The sequence below is a fragment of the Bombina bombina genome, chromosome 5 (assembly GCF_027579735.1).
Source record: "Bombina bombina isolate aBomBom1 chromosome 5, aBomBom1.pri, whole genome shotgun sequence".
NCBI lineage: Eukaryota > Metazoa > Chordata > Amphibia > Anura > Bombinatoridae > Bombina > Bombina bombina.
The window spans coordinates 986,554,361-986,578,594 of NC_069503.1; the positions used below are offsets into that span (position 1 = coordinate 986,554,361).

Genomic DNA, 24,234 nt, shown 5'->3' on the forward strand with positions numbered 1-24,234 from the left:
CGCTGGTGAGCCAGCTTCTGAATGAAAGAGTTACACTTACAATATCACAGGCATTGCTACACGATAGGGTGAAACCCTTCAACAATTCAATCAATAGCTTCATTAGAATCCTTTGTACGTGCCTGAGAATATGTATCGCAAGACACTGGAAGGCAGGGACACCCACATGGCAGGAAGTGACAGATAAAATTGCAGACACCTTCCACTTGTCAGAGGTGGCGGCATGGTCACAAGGTCAGCTGGAGCAGTTTAACAAGATATGGTTCTATTGGATGTTAGGGAAGGGTGAAGTACAGAACCTATGAGTACAGGGTGGACTATAGGAGGACAAGTGGTAGAGATTGCGAGATGTAGAGAAAGTTGTTAGTATAGGTTAAGGTGACATTTCCCGTTTAGTAAGGGGCAGTTATGAGGAAAGTTAGAGAAACATAATAACCCTCTTAAGGGGGGGAGACATGTTGTAACAGCCTGGAAGAAGGGGGGTGGGGGGATGAGTTTTAAAGGTTGGGGAGTTAAATTTCTTAATATATATATGTAAACGCCCAAAAATGGCAGAATGTAGAGGTGCCTGGCCTAGGCCAATGCTGTACAATTTTTTTTGTATCACACTGTTTACATGACAGAAGTTACGGCTTTGTGTCCAAAGGAATTTATCTTGTACATGTAAATCAATAGAACTCTGTATTACTGCTTAAAATCAATAAAAATTATTTCAAATAAATATATATATATATATATATATATATATATATTATAGCTATCTAAAACATTCTTTAACATATCTTTTAAATGTAAAAATGTATTTTAATAAGATGGCAAAAGAACAAATCATATTGAAGTTTTTATTTTTAATGTTGCAAATAACAATATAAAATTTTTTTCTGAAAAAGCATCAATTAACATACAAATCAAATACAAATCAACAGGAAATAGGATAATAAATATTAATACTATATATTCTCCAAAATGATAATCAGTAATCAAACAATTAACATAATTGCAGGTACAAATGCAATAAAAATACTTTGTTTTCTTGATCATATTCTCAAAGCAATGTTTCTCCATATGACTCATGTGGCATCTCACAATTTGACTATAATATTATATCAATTAATTGACTGAATAAAAAATGTAAAGTAACTTTAATAAAAGGGACATAATACTCAAAATAAAAAATGGCCAAATTTTTTATTCTTAAATGCAAAAACTTTACTTTAAAAATACCTTCTTTCTTTTTTCTATTCTGAGACTGGCGTCTCCTACATATCCACAGTTCTGACCTTTAAGCAAATTAGTGATGAATGGTCAATAATCAGCCACTTTATTCTCCAGTGTTGCCCAACTTGTGCAGGAGGTTTCCATTTCATAGTAAACACTGTAAAAATGTATTTTAAAAACATTACGCACACTCCAATCTCTTTCTGTATGGACTATATGCCTTTAAAAAAGACAATCTATGGCTCAACTCAACCTTTTGAACAGGGGTCATAATACATTTTGCATATGTCTGTAATGTAAGTAACTCATTTTTTCTAGTGACAAACAGAATATTAGTTTCCTACGCGTTTTGTGGTGCAAGAGTTGTCATATGTTCAGTGCCTACTGTTCTTGAACAAACTAATTGCATAGATTTTCCATAATTTAGCACAGATATAAGGCATTGTTTAAACAGAGATGTACAGTTTTACATTTCATTAAGCCTATCCCATTTCTCCTTTTATTATGAGAGGTTGATACAAATGCACACACTGACATATTAGTCTCTGACATAGATGCTTCAAAAAAAGCCATATGACATCTAAAAATCAATATTTTTCCATAACAATATTTAGCTACAAGCACATAATTCCTATAGATTAAAATGACTATAAATATAAGGTACCTTTTGATAAAAGTAAGATAATGAATCAAGCTGCTTAAGTAAAAGCCTGCAGAGTTTGCAGATAAGCATATTTGTGTTTAGTGAGGTAAACAGAGAGAACAGAATATAATTAAATCTTGCACCACAATCTTGTATATTTTAATAAAAAATATTTTAACATTATTTGATGGGTATTGATATGTCTAGTATTTATGCTTGAGAAGAGTTTTGGACAAATATTGAAAGAGTAGATAACTAAATATTTATAACACGTTGATGACGCTTGTTATAGAGATTGTTCTCACAAATCATTTTTTTAAATTAAAAAGTTAAAAGTAAGTTATCAAATATTAAATGTAAAAGAAAAGTAACTTTTACCCTGTATTATTAAAGTTACGTAGTTTGGAGGAGAAATCCATCTATAAATTCCAATTTACCCAGAGAAATAAAATCACTTTCTTGTTTAATATCAAAATTACAGTCCCACAGATGACAAAATTCCATGATTTTACATTAAAACCAGGATTTACTTTTTCTACATAGATCTATGCATGGCAGTCAAAAAATGTCTTATGTGTCGTCTCATTTAGTATACAATTCCTGTCTGTCTCTCTTTCAATATATAAGGCACTTATGGATACTCCTGTCCCACTGACGTGACATGGAAAAATAAAAAAGTTGTTAGTTTCCTAAGCTGAATCTTTGAATCATACACATTATTGTCATACCAATTTACATTTACAGTACATTAAGCCTCTTTTACATCATCATCTGCCAACATCTTCATAATCAATTCTTAAATATTACATTTTAACACTGGATTGGTTGTCTAATTACTAATCCCTTTAGAGAGAACAAAATCAAAACTCTTAGGAACGTAGAAATAACTAAGAAATTGTATCTAATTCCAATGATTTACAAACTCGAGAGGTAGTGCACAATATTCTAACAAGATAAAATATTATGGGCCAGATTACAAGTAACACTTTCACTAGCGTATAAACACAGTGTAAACTTTTAACGCGTGCTGGGTAGCGAGCATATTACAAGTTGAAAGTAAATAGTTTGTACACGAAACCCGAAACATGTTAACTTAAGGACTTCGGATATTGGGACCACGTTAACTACCACATAGACTTTCATGGAGCGCACTGATATAAACAACACTTATCGCTCATGTGCTAATCCGACACAGTGTTAGACCAAGTGAGCTCAACCCTAAGGTAGTTATTCATATTTTACATTTTAATGTTCTTAACATAGAAGAAAAATATTTTTATTTTAAATATACATTTATATATATATATATATATATATATATATATATATATATATAAATATTTTTTAAAAACATATATATCTATACCTATATATCTATATGAATATACACAGGTATGGATATATACAGATATATAAATTTAAAAATTCAAAGAACATTTTCTCCTATGTAAAGAACATTGGAATGTAAAGTATTTACAGTAAATACACAATATAGTACATATTAAATATTAAAATTTTATATATATATATATATATATATATATATATCCACACACGAGAATATATATGAATATATGTGTATATATTTATACATATATAAATACATAACTAAACATATATATATATATATATATATATATATATATATATATATATATATATATATATATATATGATGAAAGGAAACAGAAGCGACACATGGCCTAGTATTGTATGTACTTATGTGAAGATGTGCATGAAATATTCCACTCACATTTAGGTAGGCACCCCGCATGATGCAAGTAGCGCAGACTGGAATCAAACAGTCATCCAGCAGACTGGCCTCCAGCAAAACTCCAACAACAGTGGGATGGTACAGGATACTATGTCCCAAAATGTTCTTATACCATACAATAATGGTGTAGATGGAAAAAAGTGAATGTCAGCAAGTGGTAAGTTTGAAAACTTACTTTATATAAAAACAGCAACGCGTTTCTCAGAAAATCAATGACTGTTTCTTTGATCAAACCTGATGAAACAGCCATTGGTTTGTTGAGAAACGCGTTGCTGTTTTTTTATTATTTTTAATAAAGTAAGTTTTCAAACTTACCACTTGCTGTCATTGACTTATTTTTCATATACACCATTTGGTGCCCCATATATATATATATATATATATATATATATATATATATATATATATATATATATATATATATATATATATATATATATATATACATACACACATATACACATTTAGACATACATATGCGCATATATATATATATATATATATACACACTGTATATATGCACAAACATCTAGTCATATACCATATACCTTTTAACCCTTATAAAAAATATTTACATATCTATATATAGTGTATAATGCAATGTTTAATGTATTTATGTTGGTTGGTGCACATTTATTTTTAGCCCTGACCCTTTACACAAGGTCTTCTGTTGTGCTAACCCAAAAAGTGCAAATTTATATTGCACTCAGCGGTACGCGTTTGCTTTCAACTTGTACAAGTTATATTGAAACATATTGAAATATTGTGCGCTAACATTAGTGTGTTTCTTGCAATCTAGCTCTATATGAGCAGATCCAAAAAATGGGCAATTGTCATAAAAAAGATGGAATTGACTTTATGAACAGTAGAAAGTTTTCCACTGATCCTCCATATTTCACACAAGGGCATTTATATGACTGGTCTTAAAGTATTAACTTTTTATTTGCAGTAAAAGCAATAGCCTTAGCCTACATCAATCAGTGCAGACTCTAATCTACTAATCTAATCATCTAATCTACTAATGTAGATTCATATTCATTTCTTTGCATGAGATATATTTTTGGGTATTATAGCCCATGTACAAACAGCATCATCAATTTTTTTTTCTTGGGGTACCAGAGAATAAATCAAGCATGCATGCGCACACACGCATGCGAACCGCACACATGCACACACATGCTCATTTTGCCATTGCATTGATTTATAAACAGTATACATATAAAGCGGTTAACTAAAAAAACACTTTAAGAACGTTACGCGTTTATCAATTGTACAACTTTACAATATACAATATGGCAGATGTGAATGCATTTAGGTAAAACCAATTGGTTAAAAGCATTGTTCATCAGTACCACTTATCAGAGTTCATCACAGAATCCATTTCTGGAAAGAAATAAAACCAATATAAACATACATAGTACAAATCAGATGAGCTGGTGCACAAGACCAGCAGGCCCATATTGTTCACAGAAATATTAACCAACAGATGAATAGATTATGTCCTAATTAGTCGCAATGATGGGTCCAAATGTTTCATCACAGCCATAGAAGACACAAGTAAAGTGTGGCATTGCCCAATCTAATATAGATTGCTTACTGCTCACAGTATAATCACATGATGTCTATAATTGAGCTTTGAAAAGTCCAGGAGGTTTATAGTACAGAGAGGTCATGGCAAGACTTAGACTTTAATTTGAATGCCATATTTTTATTTTTCTTGGCTACTATTTTCCCCCAGAATCTCCTGGCTTTTTTAGGGATACTTTCTCGCCTTTTCTGGAAGGCTTGCCTTTTTTCATTCTTCTCTTTGCTGTCTCTGCGTAAGCGAACTTGACGCACAATCCCTTCAAACAGTTCCTTCACATTGTGTTGGACGGCTGCAGATGTCTCGATGAATTTGCAGTCAAATACTACAGCACATGCTCTGCCCTCTGAAATGGCAAAGGACACACAAAGGTTAGAAAAACTTTAGCATTTATAAAGATACCTTTGTATGGTTTTATATATTATATATTTGTATGGTTTTATATATATATATTATTCATCAATTTATAGAGGAACATTGCATTGTTTTTTGTTGTGCTTCTTCTTTCTTTTAGTATCCGTGACATAGCAGTGATCTTGGATGCTATAAGAAAATATGTAAATATAGAGGGTGTGTGGTGTGTCTTCCATTAGCTGCACTACCATACTTGTCAAATATTAAATGCAAAAAATAGTAGTTCCAATGCCGGTTAAAAGTAGAAAGTTCCTTTATTGTAATGCACATTAAAAACACCAACGAGCACAGTACAGTTTAACTGAAGCACAGCACAAACTGACCAGGACTCAGATAAAATACATATCAAAAGGGAGGAAAGCTGCGCTCCTTATGCAGCAGACATGTTTCGTGCTTGCCAAGCACTTGTTCACTGCTTAAAGGAGCAGCAGCTGCCTTCCACTTAAATAGGCTACAGCTGTGATGAAATTTAAAGATATATATAATGTCTAGATAAATTTAGAAATAATATATAATTATCTCCCTCTTGAAAAGTATATATAATTATATATTATTTCTAAATTTATCTAGACATTATATATATCTTTAAATTTCATCACAGCTGTAGCCTATTTAAGTGGAAGGCAGCTGCTGCTCCTTTAAGCAGTGAACAAGTGCTTGGCAAGCACGAAACATGTCTGCTGCATAAGGAGCGCAGCTTTCCTCCCTTTTGATATGTATTTTATCTGAGTCCTGGTCAGTTTGTGCTGTGCTTCAGTTAAACTGTACTGTGCTCGTTGGTGTTTTTAATGTGCATTACAATAAAGGAACTTTCTACTTTTAACCGGCATTGGAACTACTATTTTTTGCATTGGATTCTCTACTTGTCTAGCGTATAGGACGGATACGCTTTTGTTCCCTACTGGTTCATGTGACTGTGATGTCATCCCCACTCTCCTGTGTGCCGAATACCGGAAGTGCTGTCCATATGCGGTGAGGACATGATAGAGCGCACTGCTTGTGTGTTTGTTCTTGTCAAATATTAAGAAGGGGAGGAGGCCAGAGGCAATTGAAAAGATGAATTAAAATTATTATGTTAAAATGTTTATACTTTATATTGTATTATCCCACTATACTATATGGAATTATGTAAATATCAGCTTTAATTAATATGCTATAAATTTGATATAGTAAATTTGTACAGCCATGTACATTTTTACAGCAATATGTACATTGTTCTGCAATGCAGGGCCATACCCTTTGAAAAGTATCTTGCTTATCTCCTTTGTTGTGGACAATTATTACTATTTTTATCACTTCTTAATAGAGCGCCAACAGATTCAACAAAATATACAAAGATAACAATTAAAAGAAGCAAATGGGTAGAAGATCCTGCCAAGATTTGCCAACTTTTGTTGATCACCTTTATGTAAAAGTTGGCCTTGTAAGGCTTACATGCTAAGTGATTTTAAGGGGATGATAGACTGAGGAGCGGAACTGAGATAATAAATGGTTAGCGTACATTGTAGGAATCCCTAAATAGCAGATTCTTTAAAGGGACACTGAACCCAAATTTTTTCTTTCATGATTCAGATAGAGCATGACATTTTAAGCAACTTTTTAATTTATTCCTATTATCAATTGTTCTTAGTTCTCTTGCTATTTTTATTTAAAAAGCAGTAATGTGATGCATAGGAGCCAGACCATTTTTGATTGAGAACCTGGGTTATGCTTGCTTTGCTGTGGGTAGATATAAGTCTCCAATAAGCAAGCTTAAAATTGCATGCTCTAACTGAATTATGAAAGAAAACAATTGGGTTCAGTGTCCCTTCAAGGAGCATTTAAAACTAGGGGAGAGTCTTGTGAAGTGAGGCTGAGAATTCCTCAAGTTTCGGCCCATTCTAAAGAATTCCTGTAGACTGAAATGTTAATAGGTGGCAAGAGAAGAGGAGAGCAGGAGGTCATGATGAGCAGAGCGAAGGGAACGAGAGTGCGAGTTTCTGGAGAGGAGGTATAGGGGGAAGCAGTGTTTCTGAGGGTCTTGAATGTTAGGGTCAGGATTTTGTGTTTTATTCTGGAGGCTAGAGGAAGCCAATTAAGGGATTAGCAGAGAGGTGCAGCAGATGAGGAGCGAGGTGTAAGGAAGATCAGTTTGACAGAGGCAGTCATGATGGATGGCAAAAGAGTTAAAGGGACAGTATACACCAATTTTCACATAACTGCATGCAATAGACACTACTATAAAGAATAATATGCACAGTTACTGTTATAAAAATCCAGTATAAACCCGTTAAAAACTTACTTAGAAGCTTCCAGTTTAGCTCTTTTTAAAAGGTTACTGGAATACCCACTGCAAGTGGGAAATATCAGATACCCCCCTCCCCCTTCCTTTGCATATGAAAAGACCCTTTACACAAACAGAAGCAAGCTGGAGTAGTCATACGTCGGTATTCTCCTAAAACTTTGGGGCTTGGTTAGGAGTCTGAAAATCAGAGCAATGTTATTTAAAAATAAGCAAAACTATCCATTTAAAAAAAAACAAAAAAACTTTATGGGCTATATAAATAGATCATCTCCAAAACATTTATGCAAAGAAAAAACAAGTATATAATGTCCCTTTAAATGGCAGCTAGGGAGACCAGAGAGGATGGCGTTGCAATAGTCAAGGCATGAAATGATGAGAGTGAATTCAAATTAGGGACTGTTATAAACTCCTACACTGATCAAACAACACAAAGCAGCATGTTGCAGAAACAGAGTCCTACATCCTGCAGAATCCAATCCATATTTTTTAGAAGGAATGGAAAACCACAAATTTCTGAGGTAAATTTAAAAAACTGGCAAAGAGTGTAAAGTAAAGAATAAAAGGGCATAGAGTTTTTGTAGTGCTCGTAATTAAACAATTAAACACTTCTTAGGTAATTAAGTTTAATGTCCCCTTAAACGTACCGAATATTTAAATTACTTAAATTCAGCTCTAGCTTTACCAATGCAAATATTTCATTTGTGGTAGTAAACTTACATATACATTAATTCAAAAAAGAGTTATTTCTTTATATTTACAGTCTCCATACCTGATACAGAGACTTCTCGGCACCGGACCAGATCACTTTTGTTTCCTACAAGTATGATTGGAATGTCTTCTGTCTGCCGGGCACGACGCAATTGTATACGGAGCTCAGAAGCTTTTTCAAAACTTGCTCTGTCGGTGATGGAATAAACTATTAAATAAGCATCTCCCACTTGCATGCAGTGATCATATATCCAGTTGTCTTGGACCTAGAAACAGAACACAGCAAAGGATTATAGCAAAATGTTGCAACCATTTTTTCTATAAATGTGTTGTTTTCTCTAGAAAAGATACTAAGTTCCACTGATCATTTTATTAATTATTGTAATCATTATTTATTTATCAAAAAACAAACAGCACTCTGGTACACCTGAACATTAATTGGCATGAGGAATTTAAAGGGATACTAAACCCAATTTTTTTCTTTCATGATTCAGATAGAGCATGAGATTTGAAGCACCTTTCTAATTTACTCCTATTATCAGTTTTTCTTTGTTCTCATGCTATCTTGATTTGAAAAAGCATTACTGTAAGCTTTAGAGCCAGCCCATTTTTTGTTCAGCACCTGGGTAGCACTAGCTGATTTGTGGCTAAATATAGCAAAGCAATCAGCAAGCGCTACCCATGTGCTGAACTAAAAATGGGCCGGCTCCTAACCTTTCATTACTGCTTTTTCAAATCAAGATAACACGAGAACAAAGAAAATTTGATAATAGGAGTAAATTAGAAAGTTTCTTAAAATGGCATGCTCTATCTGAATCATTAAAGAAAAAAATTGGGGTTAGTATCCCTTTAACCCCTTAATGACCAAGGACGTACGCCACACGTCCTCAAAAAAAATACAGTTAATGACCGAGGACGTGTGGCGTACGTCCTTGGTCTGGAAAGCAGCTGGAAGCGATCCTGCTCGCTTCCAGCTGCTTTCCGGTTATTGCAGTGATGCCTCGATATCGAGGCATCCTGCAATAACCCCCCTTGGCCATCCGATGCAGAAAGAGCCACTCTGTGGCCCTCTCTGCACCGGACATCGGTGGCCGGTATCGTTGGTGGGTGGGAGCAAGTCTGGAAGGCGGGTGGGCGGCCATCGATGTGCCGAGTGGAGGGAAGGGGGGCGGGATCGGGGGCGGAACCATCGGGAGCGCGCACGGGAGCGCGCGCGTGCACGGGGGGGGTGGCGGGCGGGCGTGTGCACGGGGCGGGAGCGGGAGGGAACCGCTACACTACAGAAAAATAAAGCTGGTAAAAGCTAAAAAAAAAAGTATTTAAAGTTATAAATAACAGCTAAGGGATCTGGAAGGGGTGGGGGGTTGGTCTTGGGGGTGGGGGGAAGCTACACTACAGAAAAGGGCATTTTTTTTTAAAAAAAGGCACATTTGTTACTAAACTGGGTACTGGCAGACAGCTGCCAGTACCCAAGATGGCGCCCATTAAGGCAGAGGGGGAGGGTTAGAGAGCTGTTTGGTGGGGGATCAGTGAGGTTGGGGACTAAGGGGGGATCCTACACAGCAGCATATGTAAATATGCCAAAAAAAACACACACAAAAAGCCCAAGTATAGCTTTTATTTTAGTACTGGCAGAGTTTCTGCCAGTACTTAAGATGGCGGGGACAATTGTTGGGTGGGGGAGGGAAGAGAGCTGTTTGGGAGGGATCAGGGGGTCTCATGTTTCAGGTGGGAGGCTGAGCTCTACACTAAAGCTAAAATTAACCCTGCAAGCTACATAATTAACCCCTTCACTGCTAGCCATAATACACGTGCAGCAGCATTTGGCGGCCTTCTAATTACCAAAAAGCAACACCAAAGCCATATATGTCTGCTATTTCTGAACAAAGGGGATCCCAGAGAAGCATTTACAACCATTTGTGCCATAATTGCACAAGCTGTTTGTAAATGATTTCAGTGAGAAACCTAAAATTGTGAAAAATGTAACGTTTTTTTTTATTTGATCGCATTTGGCGGTGAAATGGTGGCATGAAATATACCAAAATTGGCCTAGATCAATACTTGGGGTTGTCTACTACACTACACTAAAGCTAAAAGTATCCCTAAAAGCTCCCTACATGCTCCATAATTAACCCCTTCACTGCTGGGCATAATACACGTGTAGTGCGCAGTGGCATTTAGCAGCCTTCTAATTACTAAAAAGCAACACCAAAGCCATATGTCTGCTATTTCTGAACAAAGGGGATCCCAGAGAAGCATTTACAACCATTTCAGCCATAATTGCACAAGCTGTTTGTAAATAATTTCAGTGAGAAACCAAAAGTTTGTGAAAAAATTTGTAAAAAAGTGAACGATTTTTTGTATTTAATCGCATTTGGCGGTGAAATGGTGGCATGAAATATACCAAAATGGGCCTAGATGAATACTTTGGGATGTCTACTAAAAAAAAATATATACATGTCAATGGATATTCAGAGATTCCTGAAAGATATTAGTGTTCCAATGTAACTAGCGCTAATTTTGAAAAATAATGGTTTGGAAATAGCAAAGTGCTACTTGTATTTATGGCCCTATAACTTACAAAAAAAGCAAAGAACATGTAAACATTGGGTATTTCTAAACTCAGGACAAAATTTAGAAACTATTTAGCACAGTGTTTTTTGGTGGTTGTAGATATGTAACAGATTTTGGGGGTCAAAGTTAGAAAAAGTGTGTTTTTTTCAATTTTTTCCTCATATTTTATATTTTTTTTTATAGTAAATTATAAGATATGATGAAAATAATGGTATCTTTTGAAAGTCCATTTAATGGCGAGAAAAACGGTATATAATATGTGTGGGTACAGTAAATGAGTAAGAGGAAAATTACAGATAAACACAAACACAGAAGAAATGTAAAAATAGCCTTGGTCCCAAACGGACAGAAAATGGAAAAGTGCTGTGGTCATTAAGGGGTTAAATATTGGTCACAGATGCCACATACAAGTTGGCTTATTTAACACAGTAATATCCATTTTTCAAAAGGCGAATAATCAATTAGAAGTTTATTTTTTCACTTCTGGTGTTAGCACATGGTTTGTATGTATTTGTATCAAATTAACTATAAAAGGCTGTTTTGTGAAAAAGATATCACTGCAGAGTTGTATATTAGGTTATGTTTTATTATGTTATTAAAAATGACATGATTAATTTGTTAGTAAATTTAATTTTTCATACTAGCAACCCTGCAGTCCTATGTGTTTAACCACCGCAAAGATGTTAAACTCATAGTTAAATGGAAGTGAAACCCAAACATTTTCTTTCATGATTTAGAGAGAGAAAACAATTTAAAAAAAAAATCCAATTTACTTCTGGTATCAAATTTGCTTTGTTCTCAAGTTATTCTTTGTTGAATATATATTTATATATATACATTTTTATTTTTGCACAATAAGGTCCCTTCAAAGGGTCAAGGAAAATCACTGACTAAAATGATCTACTAGGGTAAAATGAGTGATAAATTATGTTTAAATGAATAAAGGGGCTTTAAATATATACTTAGCTTAAAAACAAAATCACTGTACATTTACATTATTAACTCATGCATGATAACAAGACAATGCAATAGCACTTAATATGAACTGCAAATGAGTAGTAGATTTTTTCTGACAAATTTGAGTTATGTCTTATCCCACTCCCACTGCATCATGTGACAGTCATCAGCCAATCACAAATGCATATACGTATATTCTGTGAATTCTTGCACATGCTCAGTAGGAGCTGATGACTAAAAAAAATGTAAATATAAAAAGACGGCACATTTTGTTAATGGAAGTAAATTGGAAAGTTGTCTAAAATTGCATGTTCTATCTAAATCATTAAAGTTGAATTTTGACTTGAGTGTCCCTTTAAATACTCTCTGGTACTTATGCTCTGTTCCTTCATCTCAAGTTCAAGTGGCTTTCATTTTGCAATTTATCACAAGATAAATGTGGTTTAGTAAACTATCCCCATTTGACGCGGCTAAAGCTTCTTTCAATACATGTTACGTAAGAAACCATTTGAAAACAATAAAAAACTAAGAGCTGAGGGAGGAGAAGGGACAGTCTATTACAAAAGAAGTGTAATGTTTATTTTTGCTCACTCTAAATGCCTGTATTTTTGTTGAATACATTAAGGAAGTTCTATACATGCTTAACCCAGTTAGTTCTACATTTCTTGTATTAGGGAACTGATGCAGAAATATCTATTTGTTGAATTTACTATATAACTCATAGAAACATTTACTTAAAGGGTCACTGTACTGTATTTTTTTTAATTCCCCTAATGTGTTCCTAATCATTAGTTGTACCAGCTGCAAAGTATTAAGGGCCAAATAGACTGAGGCTTTTTTGCATGTGTTGGGTTGCGCTCATATTGCAAGTTAAAAGTATAAAAGATTGATCATGAGTGTAAACCCGAGATGGGCAAAAAAAATATTGCAAACATGTTAAATTCTCCTGTAGAAGTCAACAGAGCGAGAAAACTTTAAAAAAAAAAAAACACCCATACTAACCCAATCGCGGATGTTCAAGAGCACTAAAAATTACATGAAATAGTAATATTTCACATTCCAATGTTCTTAACATAGCAAAATATGTTCTATATATTCTTAAATACCTATTTCAATATATATCTGTTTATACCTATATGTATATATATATATATATGCCTATTCTTAGATATAAAATTATAGATATGTATTTTACATTAAAGGGACACTGAACCCAAAATTTTTCTTTTGTGATTCAGATAGTGCATGAAATTTTAAGCATCTTTCTAATTTACTCCTATTATCAAATGTTCTTTATTCTCTTGGTATCTTTATTTGAAATGCAAGAATGTAAGTATAGATGCCGGCCCATTTATGGTGAACAACCTAGGTTGTCCTTGCTGATTGGTGGATACATTCATCCACCAATCAAAAACTGCTGTCCAGAGTTCTGAACCAAGAAAAAAGCTTAGATGCCTTCTTTTTCATGTAAAGATAGCAAGAGAAAGAAGAAAATTTGATAATAGGAGTAAATTAGAAAGTTGCTTAAAATTGCATGCTCTATCTGAATCATGAAAGAAAAATGTTGGGTTCAGTGTCCCTTTAACAGTATCATATATATATATATATATATATATATATATATATATATATATATATATTTATTTATATTTAATAATAAAATGTACATCATTTTCTATGTAAAGAACATAGGAACGCAAAATATGCGGTTTTTGCATCGTGTTTAGCAATTTATATTTTAACGCGGTTGGGTTAGTGCACATGAAAATTTAGTAATTTTAACGCACATTATTGAAATATTACATATAAAATATTTTTAAAAATGATCAAAAATTAGAAGACATACTGTAACATTTTCTAAATAACCCATAGAATATATTTCTATTTTTTACATTGTTTAATATTTTTAATAATTTTTATAAAACATTTTAAATGTTTTATATGTAATATTTCTTAGAAAGTTTTCATGTGCGCTAACTTAACCACGTTAAAATCTAAATTGCGAAACACAATGTGCAAAATGCATATTTTACATTCCTATGTCCTTCACATAAAAAACAATGTACTTTTGTTTGTTTGTTCATGTAAAATACATATCTATACCTATATATCTATAGGAATAAATATAAAGGTATATGTATATATAGATATATTTAGAAATATGCATTTACAATAAAAAGTGAAGTACATTGAAAAGTGACATTTTTATAGTAAATAGGTAGTTAAACACTATTAAATATGAATATTGCATTAATATGATTTTTCATTTTTTTCAGCTAGTTGACTTGTTGACAAAGGTTGACAAGCGGCTCCAATGCACTTATAAATACATAAACACATAATATATATATATATATATATATATATATATATATATATATATATATATATATATATATATATATATATACACACACACACACATTAAGATATGTTAAAGCCATTTGCCGGTATTTTTCTTTCTTACACCTGAGACCTCATATCTTTCATCCCTTATATATTTTTTTAATGCAATATCTTTTTAAATAATTTTTCTCAGACAGTGTTATTATGAGTGTAACTGTACTATTAAATGTTTTTTGATGTGTTGTGTGCAACTTTTTTGTCTCGCATAGCAGTTAACCAGTGCCCTGAAGTCGTGGTAACCCGATGCATGTTAAATTCAATTGCGCTCAAGCGAACACGTTTCCTTTCAACTCGTAACATGTGAGCTACTTCCGACGTGCGCAAATAGTCCACTTGCGTGCAACAGTTAGCTGCCCTCTGCTTCTATTATCAATGTGCAATATATTAATACTCTGGAGCAGGTATAGTAAGTCATTAGGAACACAAGGAAAAAAATTATTTTACAGTGCCCCTTAATTTTAATTCATTCAATAAACTAAAACAATAAAATGCAAACTTTTGCGGATTGCTGAAATATATTACTATCTTTCAAGTTATTTCTCCTCATGAAAATTTAGCTAAACATATATATTGGTATTTAGTAGACATGTGAGTTTCGTTCCGAATCGAAATTCAGACGAATTCGCCAAATTCAGAGATTTGAATCAATTCGAATTTCCGAATGACCCTAGCAATGAAACTAAACTAATCTGAATGCATTTGTAATGAATAAATCCGAATTAGTTTGGATTTATTCGTTACATTCGAATGGCCATGGACTAATCAGAATTCAGTATAAAAATTTAATTTATAATCACAATTCAGTATAAAAATTAAATGTAGTGAGATTTAGTGAGATAGAACAGTGAAATAATTCCGTTTGTGTAACTTGGAACCATCTGAATCAACATAACACATACCAAACTTCCGAATTTACGAATCAAATCCGAAACAAATACATTTATTCAAATCCGAATGAAGCCGAAACGAATACATTTGAATGTATCCGAATATGAATTGATCCGAAACGAAATTCGAAAAATCCAAATCGGTCCGAAACGAACAGAAACTAATTTTACCGCTGTGCACGTCTAGTATTTAGAAATGTTGTCTTTGTACCCGTGTAAACACAGCAAAATTGAAAGTGCATGCATAATGGTTTTTAAATTAATAATCAATTTATTTACACACAAATCTTATTGGTCAGCATTCATCAAAATAGGTAAAGCAATACAAAACCAGATATTTCACATAAATATATGTCTCAAGCATAATTAATGGAAGAAGCAATACCTTGTTTTCCCACATGTCGATAAGAATTAAAGTTGCACTTTCTCCATCTACCATTAACGTTCTTTCATAAGTGTTTTCTTCAAAGGGAAAAAAAAGAACAATTACAGAAATGCATAAGATTTCATAAATTAATTTAGTAAACATACACATAAGTATTCATAAAACAAAGGTGTTGATAATAGCTTACTGAATAATTTATCTATAAAGCATTCCAAACAGAATTAATTAAACACCTTTTTTTTTTGCAGATCATACTACTATTTTGACAACTAACTGACAGTTAACAACTATTAAAGAGACATTAAACACTAAACATATTTATAAGCCTAGTGCTGAGGTTATTTCCTGCCTCTCTCTAAGAATGGGTGCTGCCATTTTGAAATCTAACATTCACTGCATTCCAGTGCTGACGATTTTACACACGTGCAATAACTCTCAGATACTTGCAATGAAACCTAGGTTCCAAAATGGTGCCCCCCATAATTAGAAGGAGATGCATGAAATGTGTTAAGTGCCAGATTAAAAGTAGCACTTACGCTCCTGTGCAAACACCACCAGAAGTAAACTTTTAATGCACACAGGTTAGCGTGCTTACTGTTGGACTTAAGATATCAGATATAACTTCTTCTCCCACAAACTTTAATGGATCACATAAATCAAAAGTTCTTCACATGAACGAAAATGCTCTATATATTTTTAAATAGATATGTCCATATATATATATATATATATATATATATATATACACACATACATATATACACATACAGTATATATATATATATATATATATATATATATATATATATATATATATATATATATATAGTTATTTAAATATATATATATATATATATATATTTGAAAATGTTTCCCTATGTGAAGAACATTGGAATGTAAAATATTTACAGTACATACACACATGAACACATTATTAAATATTAATATTGATTTAAAAAGTACAGCCCAGTCCCAAAATACCAGGCAGTCCCTCTCTGAAAGAGAGAAATAGCAAAACCTCAGATGTATGTTTTGGCCTAGTGTGGGCTTTGTCAGAGAGGTGCAGCCATATCCCTCTAGGCACATTGGTTTCCCGCATCACCCTTGGGGAGACTTTCTTCAGGGTCATAATTTGTATAAACAAAAAGAGAAAAGCGCTCAAACTGGGAACAAACAAAAGCATAATAGCTTGTTCTATGGCTATTATGGCTAGTTACCACCCTAGGAGCAGCCTCTTTTTGCTCAACATGTGCCTTTCACAGAGAAGAACTTTGACCCTGAGTCCAGTCACAAAAAAACAGGCAATCCTTCTCTGAACGAGAGAAACGGCAAAACCTAAGACGTACATTTCAGCCTAGTGTGTGCCCCATCGTTGGTTGAACACCTCTCTCTTTTTGTATAAGTAGCATCTGTCCAGTATTTGCATACATGCATCATATAACTTTGTATCACTTTTGCACACTCCAAATTATTATTTGTTTTAAAATGAGGAAGGGCTCATAGCCTTTTTTTCTTTTTCAAATAAATCTGGAGTTTGACCTGACCCTAAACCTAATTCCAGTCTCAATTTTAAATCTAGCACCAGTCAACACTAACCCTGTTGCTAAGTGCACATCTGCTCTAACTTAAACTCTAACTTTATCTTAGTTTAAAGGAACATGAAACCTAAATTTTTTCTTACATGATTCAGATAGAGAATACAGATTTTAAAAGCTTTCCTATTTACTTTTATTATTTAATTTGCTTCTTTCTTTAGATATCCTTTGTTGAAGAAATAGCAATGTACTAGGCTGAGCCAATCACATGTGGTATCTATCTGCAGCCATAAATCAGCAGCTACTGAGCTTATTCAGATATGCTTTTCAACGACAGGATATCAAGAGAATGAAGCTAATTAGATAATAGAAGTACATTGGAGAGTTGTTTAAAATTATATGCTCTTTCTGAACCATGAAAGAAAAAAATGTGTGTTTTAGGTCCCTTTAATATTGTTGGCAATAGCATTTTTGTAATTGGATGTAATAGTTGACAACATTTTGGCCTCAGCATCTTGACTGTGAGATATTGATTGGTAATAGCTGTGATATGGTGGCCAAATACTCATAATGGACCCTCTCAGATGCTTATTTGTTCAAGAGATGAAGCTTTAAAAAGCACATTCCATTCTCCTTTATTCTATGTGCAGAAATCCTGACTATTCAGTTCAGCCAGTACAAGATAACATTAGTAAGTTTAATGTTTTTTAGACAATAGTACGTTTATAGTCAACACAAGTGAGAGCAGTTATGTCATCAGGAACATATAGGGGCAAAAGCAAAAAGTGGCCAAATCTTTCCTATCTCTCTGAATCTTATAATGTCATTTTAATCATTCTCCTAAAGAAAACTGTCTGCAGTATTTACAACATACTTTCCACATCTCCTAAACATTATTCCACTCATGGTTTAAAACATTTTTTTCTGCAAAGCCTCCTACTGGGTATTTTGATAGATTTTAGTTTTGCTTAGTAATGGAAAATTGTTCTTCACTGCACAGAAAAAAAAGTTAACCTTATCATTGCACAACATCCATTTGGTCTTAGCTTCAGTTTTCTACTTATAACCATTAATTTTAATTCCAGGAAAATATTGTCTCTACTAGGAAAAAAATATTATATTTTTTTTCAATCACAATTAAAAATGTCTCACAACACAAAAATAAATCACTGGGATATACTGGGATATACTCATGGCCTTTTTTAGTAAAAAAAAAATCTCACTGCATGGAGTCGTTCTACATATGATATTACTTATGTTTTCTTGGGATTAAAGAGACAGTCTACTCATACAAAGAAGCATATATCAACAATTAAAAGGACAGACTACACCAAAATTGTTATTGTTTAAAAAGATAGATAATGCCTGCCCTTTACTACCCATTCCCCAGCTTTGCACAACCAACATTGATATATTAATATTCTTTATAACATTTAAACCTCTAAATTTCTGTCTGTTTCTAAGCCACTACAGACAGCCTCTTATCACATGTTTTTTTATTTGATTTTCATAAAAGGAGACTGCTAGTTCATATGGGACATATACATAACATTGTGCTTACTTCCGTGGAGTTGTGCAGGACACATAATTAATTAGCTAAAATGCACGTCAATAGATAATAAATGAATAGTCCTTAAATATAAGGGGACTGTCTGCAGAGGCTTATATACAAGGTAATCACAGAGTTAGCAAGTGTATTAATATAACTGTGTTGGTTATGCAAAACTGGGCAATGGGTAATAAAGGAATTATCTATCTTTTTAAAAACAATAAGAATGTTGGAGTAGACTGTTCCTTTAAGCACTGCCTTGTAAAACGAATGTTTTAAAATCATTAAACACTTTAATTTTTAAGGATACACCTACTGAAAAGTCTAGTGGAATCCATGTTCCTAGCCTTGTTTGTTGTGGCCAATTGATCTTGTGTTCTAAGCTTAACAATGTCTATGTAGCATGTTGAAGGCTCAAGTAAATTTCACCATACTTATATAATGAATATGCACAGTTTCAGAGCAAAAGCAATCAAAATAAATAATGAATATATACTCATATAGACTCAATATATAAAGCAACATAAAATGTTTATTTTCTTGAATGAAACATTTTACTGAACAATGCAAAGCTTTGTTTAATATCGTTTTAAATTTGACATCTAATGCCATATTTTATCACACAATTTGTTCAAACACAGTATCCTCTTAATAGAGTTTGTCTGGTTTTAAGTATGTTTTCCAAAGATGTTGGTCTCATGTATTCTTTTAATGGGACATGAAAGCCAATTCAGATAGAGTATGTGATTTTTAAACAACGTTCAATTTACTTTTCTTATCTAGCCTGTTTTGTTCTCTTGGTATTCTTTGTTGAAAAAGATACCTAGGTAGGCTCAGGAGCTGCTGATTGGTGGCTGAACATATATGCCTCATGTTATTGGTTCACACAATGCATTCAGCCAACGCCCAGTAGTGCATTGCTGCTTCTTCAACCAAGAATACCAAGAGAATGGAACAAATTAGATAATATAAGTAAATTGGAAAGTTGTTTATAAATGTATTCTCTATTTGAACTGTGAAAAAAAACTTTTGAGTTTTATGTCCCTTTAATTATGAATTCAGTAATGTATGACTGTACTTCTGTGCATAGTGGCATATTAAAAAGAGGCCATATCTGTATTCATGTTGAACACAATGCAAATGTACTTTTCTTATAGCTACATCTCATTAGTAACATTCTCCAGGAATGATAAAGCAGGCACAAAGATGTGGGAGTAATGATATTAATAGTAACAAATAATATATAGGTGTAAAATGTATTTTATGTTTATGCAATCGATATTTATTCTTTTATATAATACTTACATTATCGTTGTGCTACCTTATTGGTAGAAGTTAACTGGATATCTGTACTTTTTATCATACACCACAGTGATCATAGCTAATAACATTGTGAGCCTACCTCCTAACACGTCGCAATCACTGTCCAGTGTATCAGGCCCTCCAGCAAATATGTTAGCTAGTGTAGACTTTCCTACTCCACGTTCCCCAATCAATACAACACGATAATAGGTATTTCCAGAATCAGAGGAAATCACTGAGTCTGAAGATTCTGAAGACCAGCTACGTCTATAGTAGTCTTCGGGGTTTATCGTGTACTTGCGAGTGAGATGGGCATGCGGATTCTTCTGTACATGCATTTGCCGTGCATCGGCAGGGATGCTCCACCGCTGCTGTGCTGCCACTGCACTGCTGCTGCGCCTCATGGTCACATTTAGAGTCATTGTGCTCACCTCTGTAATGAAAGCAAACAAACATACTATAAGTACTGCACAGGTATTGTATCAGGATTTCTTGTATTTATATTATGTAGTATAAATTAGGACCATGGGGAAATTACCCAATGTGTTTAACTGTGGAGTAACAGCTCAAAACAACCTGTTTTGGAAGTTAAAATTATTTAAAACTAAAACAATCAGCTCCGAAATTCAAATTATTACAATATGAAATTTGCTGGTAGAATCAACTAATCTATAATTCTACTGTCAAGTCTGGATAAGCCTTATGTGAACCAGATCAGAAGAGGAGGTTTAAAGGGACATAACACCCAAACTTTTTCATTCATGATTCAGATAGAGCATACAATTTTAAACAACTTTACAATTTACTTTGTTAAAAAGGTAAGTTCAGGAGTGTGCACGTGTCAGCAGAAGTATATGGCAGCAGTTTTGCAACAATGTTATACATTAGCAAGACCACTAGATGGCAGCACTATTTCCTGTCATGTAGTGTTCCAGACATGTGCACGCTACCTATATAGATATCTCTTCAACAAAGAACAACAAGAGTACAAAGCTAATTTGATAATAGAAGTAGGCTCGATTTATATATATCATCTTGGTTAGGTAAAGAGCCTAAGGAAACAGCCTTGCATGGCTGAGAAACGCGTCGCTTTTATTAAAGTCTGTTTTTTTAAATTATACACTTGCTGTTTCTTGGATTGCATTTTTTTATTGCATTTTTCCACCTTTTGGATTTGCTGAGTTGCTGTGTGACCTGCGGTGTACCTGGAACCAGTCAGCTGGACAACTGATAGGCTCCAGCCTGTTTGTATTGCACCTGGAGGTGCTTTGGAGTATGTAAGTATGCACCTTTCACAACACATGCTCTTTCATATCAAGCTGTGCTGGGCTATGTTGGCTTTGTCTCTTTCCACATAGGAATTTATTGATATCCTCTGCTGGGACCCTTGCTCTGACCTATTTGGCTGCTTCTATACAGTTAGCTGGGCAACTGTGAGGTTCCAGTCTGCTTTCTTGCACCCTTGGGTGCTATATGTTTGTGAGTAGACTTTTTGTTTCATTTATACCTCCATTGTGTGGTAAAAGGCCATTTGGGCGCCTCTGTGTTTTTTCCTCTTCTAGATCGTTTGAAGCCCCAGGATCCTGACCTTCCTACGATAGAGAGCTGCATTTACTCCTGTTGGAGTATCTGTTTTGGACTTTATTATATGGTTTATATTATATGTTCACTAAGGCTGGGTTGATATATTGTTTTATTTAATTTATTTCATTTTTGTTTATTATTATTTTTTATTGCATATTTTGCACATTTGTGAAGACCGCCCCCTAGAGGACAAGTGTAGCGAGCACTTTGTTTTCCTTTTTTTGATAATAGAAGTAAATTGGCAACTTTTTTTAAATTGTATTCTCTATCTGAATCATGAAAGAAAAAAAGTAGTGACATGAAACGCAAAAATGTTTCTTTCATGATTCAGATGTACAATTTTAAGAGACTTTTCAATTGACTTCTGTGATCAGATTTACTTTGTTCTCATTGTATCTTTTGTTGAAAAGCATAGGCTCAGGATAAGTGATGCACTTGGCTTACCAGCAGTGCAGTGCTTTTCTGAAGCTGATAACTAAATACCTTTGCTTTTGTTGCAGGGTGTTCATTTTTTGCTGTATTCACTGCACAACATCATGGGTAAATTTTATTTAGGGCATTATGTTGCCCTAAGATTATAATTGCCATATAGTGCATCTAAATATGTTAATCTTACCAATGATTTGGTTATTTGTAAAACCTAGAGTTGCCAGCTTTAGCATATAATATTTTAACATTAGTTTCAAAAGAAAAATATGTTATTTACTACCATGCTGTGGTCTCAGACACCCTGGGAAAGCCTACTGTATATGTAAATAAATAATAACTGTAGCAGTTGTCAGTACTCAGGTTTACCACTAGAGGCGAAATTAAAAGCCTATAAATTAACATTGCTTCAGTAAACAGATCAAGTGAGCCAGGCAGGTGAATCCTAATTGTCTAAACATGGCTCATAGTAGCATCTGGGATTTGTTTCTCATCAAGCTTTGGACGCAGTACGTGCTACATTTCTGCATCACGTAATTCTGCTACCATGTTTAGTAAAGTTACACTCTCCCCCAAGATTCATTAACAGTCGTCCCAATTCCTAGGTCTTCTCATGGGGAGATCAATAAGAATCAGTGAATTAGCAGCACAGAGTAACATGGGAAATGCAAGGGCTGTAGAAACAGTTTCAGTCTTTGGGACAAAGTATATTTGTGACTAAAGGTGGAGCCCTTTTACATTGCAAATAGACTTTACTTAGGGTGGCCAATGAACAGTAACCATTTCACTACCAGGGGAAATAGCAAATAATCACATTGCAATTGTTCGCTGTCCATTGTATTACTGGAGAGGTTAACTTGCTTCACAATACACTGCTAATACTACAAAGTGTAAAAAGACAATGTTGACCTGCATTAATATATCAGTTGATTTTTGGTTTACACTTTAAACTTGCCAATTTGGTTATCGGAGTCATTTAGTTAAATAAGCAACGGCCAATGCATCAGGATTACTAGGAACTGATCCAAATCAGATTACAAACCAGTGATAAGAAAATAAAAATGTCTTTATAAGTTGTAATAAATGATTTAAGTCTACAATTTGTGCATAGTAAGAATGAGGTCATGCATTGTTATTTGCACTAAATCATATACAATATCTTAAAATACTTGGACTAGAAAAGAAAGTAAGCTTAAAGGGATATGGAACCCAAAATGTTTCTTTTGTGATTCAGACAGAGCATACAAAAAAGTTGCCAATTTACATCTATGATCAAACTTTGTTTCTATGGTATTCTTTGTTGAAGAGATACTTAGGTATTTGCAGAATCACTACATGGCAGGAAACAGTGCTGCCATCTACTGAGATTGCACATGTATAACATTCTTACAAAACTGCTGCCATATAGTGCTTCAGACATGTGCACACTCCTGAGCCTACAGTCCTGCTTTTCAACAAAATGATACCAAGAGAACAAACTCAATCTGATAAAAGAAGTAAATTAGAAAGTTGTTTAAAATGGCATGTTCTATCTGAATCATCAAATAAACATGTTGGGTTTCATGTCCCTTTTAAAATAGTAACTAAAAACTTTATAAGTGTGCTGTGTCTGCATAGTTAGTTACAAACAAACATAATCCTTCACTTCCAACTTTTTTTTCCAGAGATATATAATTGCATCCTAGTAACTCAATGCAAAGGTGCCTCTGTAATCCAATAATAGGATATGCTTCAGAGCGCAGTGCTGTAGGATATACACTGTACTGCAGAACAAATAAGTCGTTGTTATTTATTGCACTAAACAGAAATTATTTTTAACCTTTACAAAAAAGCAATAAAGTATTTAATAGTTTTTAAAGTTTCATAAACTTACTTTTAGATTTTTTCTTCAAAAAAAGATGTTTCCAAAATCTAGATGGAGTTTTTGCAGACTGTATGGATTTCTCAGTGATGGAGATAGTTGGATAAAGTCCGCTCTTTATTGTGTGCTGCCTTTCTGTAAT

General features: G+C 33.7%; 1 protein-coding gene across 1 annotated transcript; it reads right to left on the reverse strand.

The window, feature by feature from the left end:
• Positions 1-4,875: 4,875 nt before the first annotated feature.
• On the reverse strand, positions 4,876-24,234 carry GEM (GTP binding protein overexpressed in skeletal muscle). Its single transcript, XM_053713180.1, has 5 exons — positions 24,105-24,234; positions 20,322-20,654; positions 15,836-15,912; positions 8,688-8,892; positions 4,876-5,566 (listed from the first exon to the last, which is right to left on the reverse strand). The coding sequence occupies exons 2-5, from the start codon at positions 20,641-20,643 to the stop codon at positions 5,289-5,291; spliced, it is 882 nt and encodes a 293-aa protein (XP_053569155.1). The 5' UTR covers positions 20,644-20,654; positions 24,105-24,234; the 3' UTR covers positions 4,876-5,288.

What these genes read in the sequence shown, in the direction of transcription:
- GEM (XM_053713180.1), bottom strand. Translation starts at nt 20,643, where the DNA reads ATGACTCTAAATGTGACCATGAGGCGCAGCAGCAGTGCAGTGGCAGCA. An exon ending in TGATTGCGACGTGTTAGGAG is followed by an intron (nt 15,913 to 20,321) that starts GTAGGCTCACAA and finishes TTCCCTTTGAAG; the next exon opens with AAAACACTTATGAAAGAACG. An exon ending in CCGAGAAGTCTCTGTATCAG is followed by an intron (nt 5,567 to 8,687) that starts GTATGGAGACTG and finishes TTGCCATTTCAG; the next exon opens with AGGGCAGAGCATGTGCTGTA.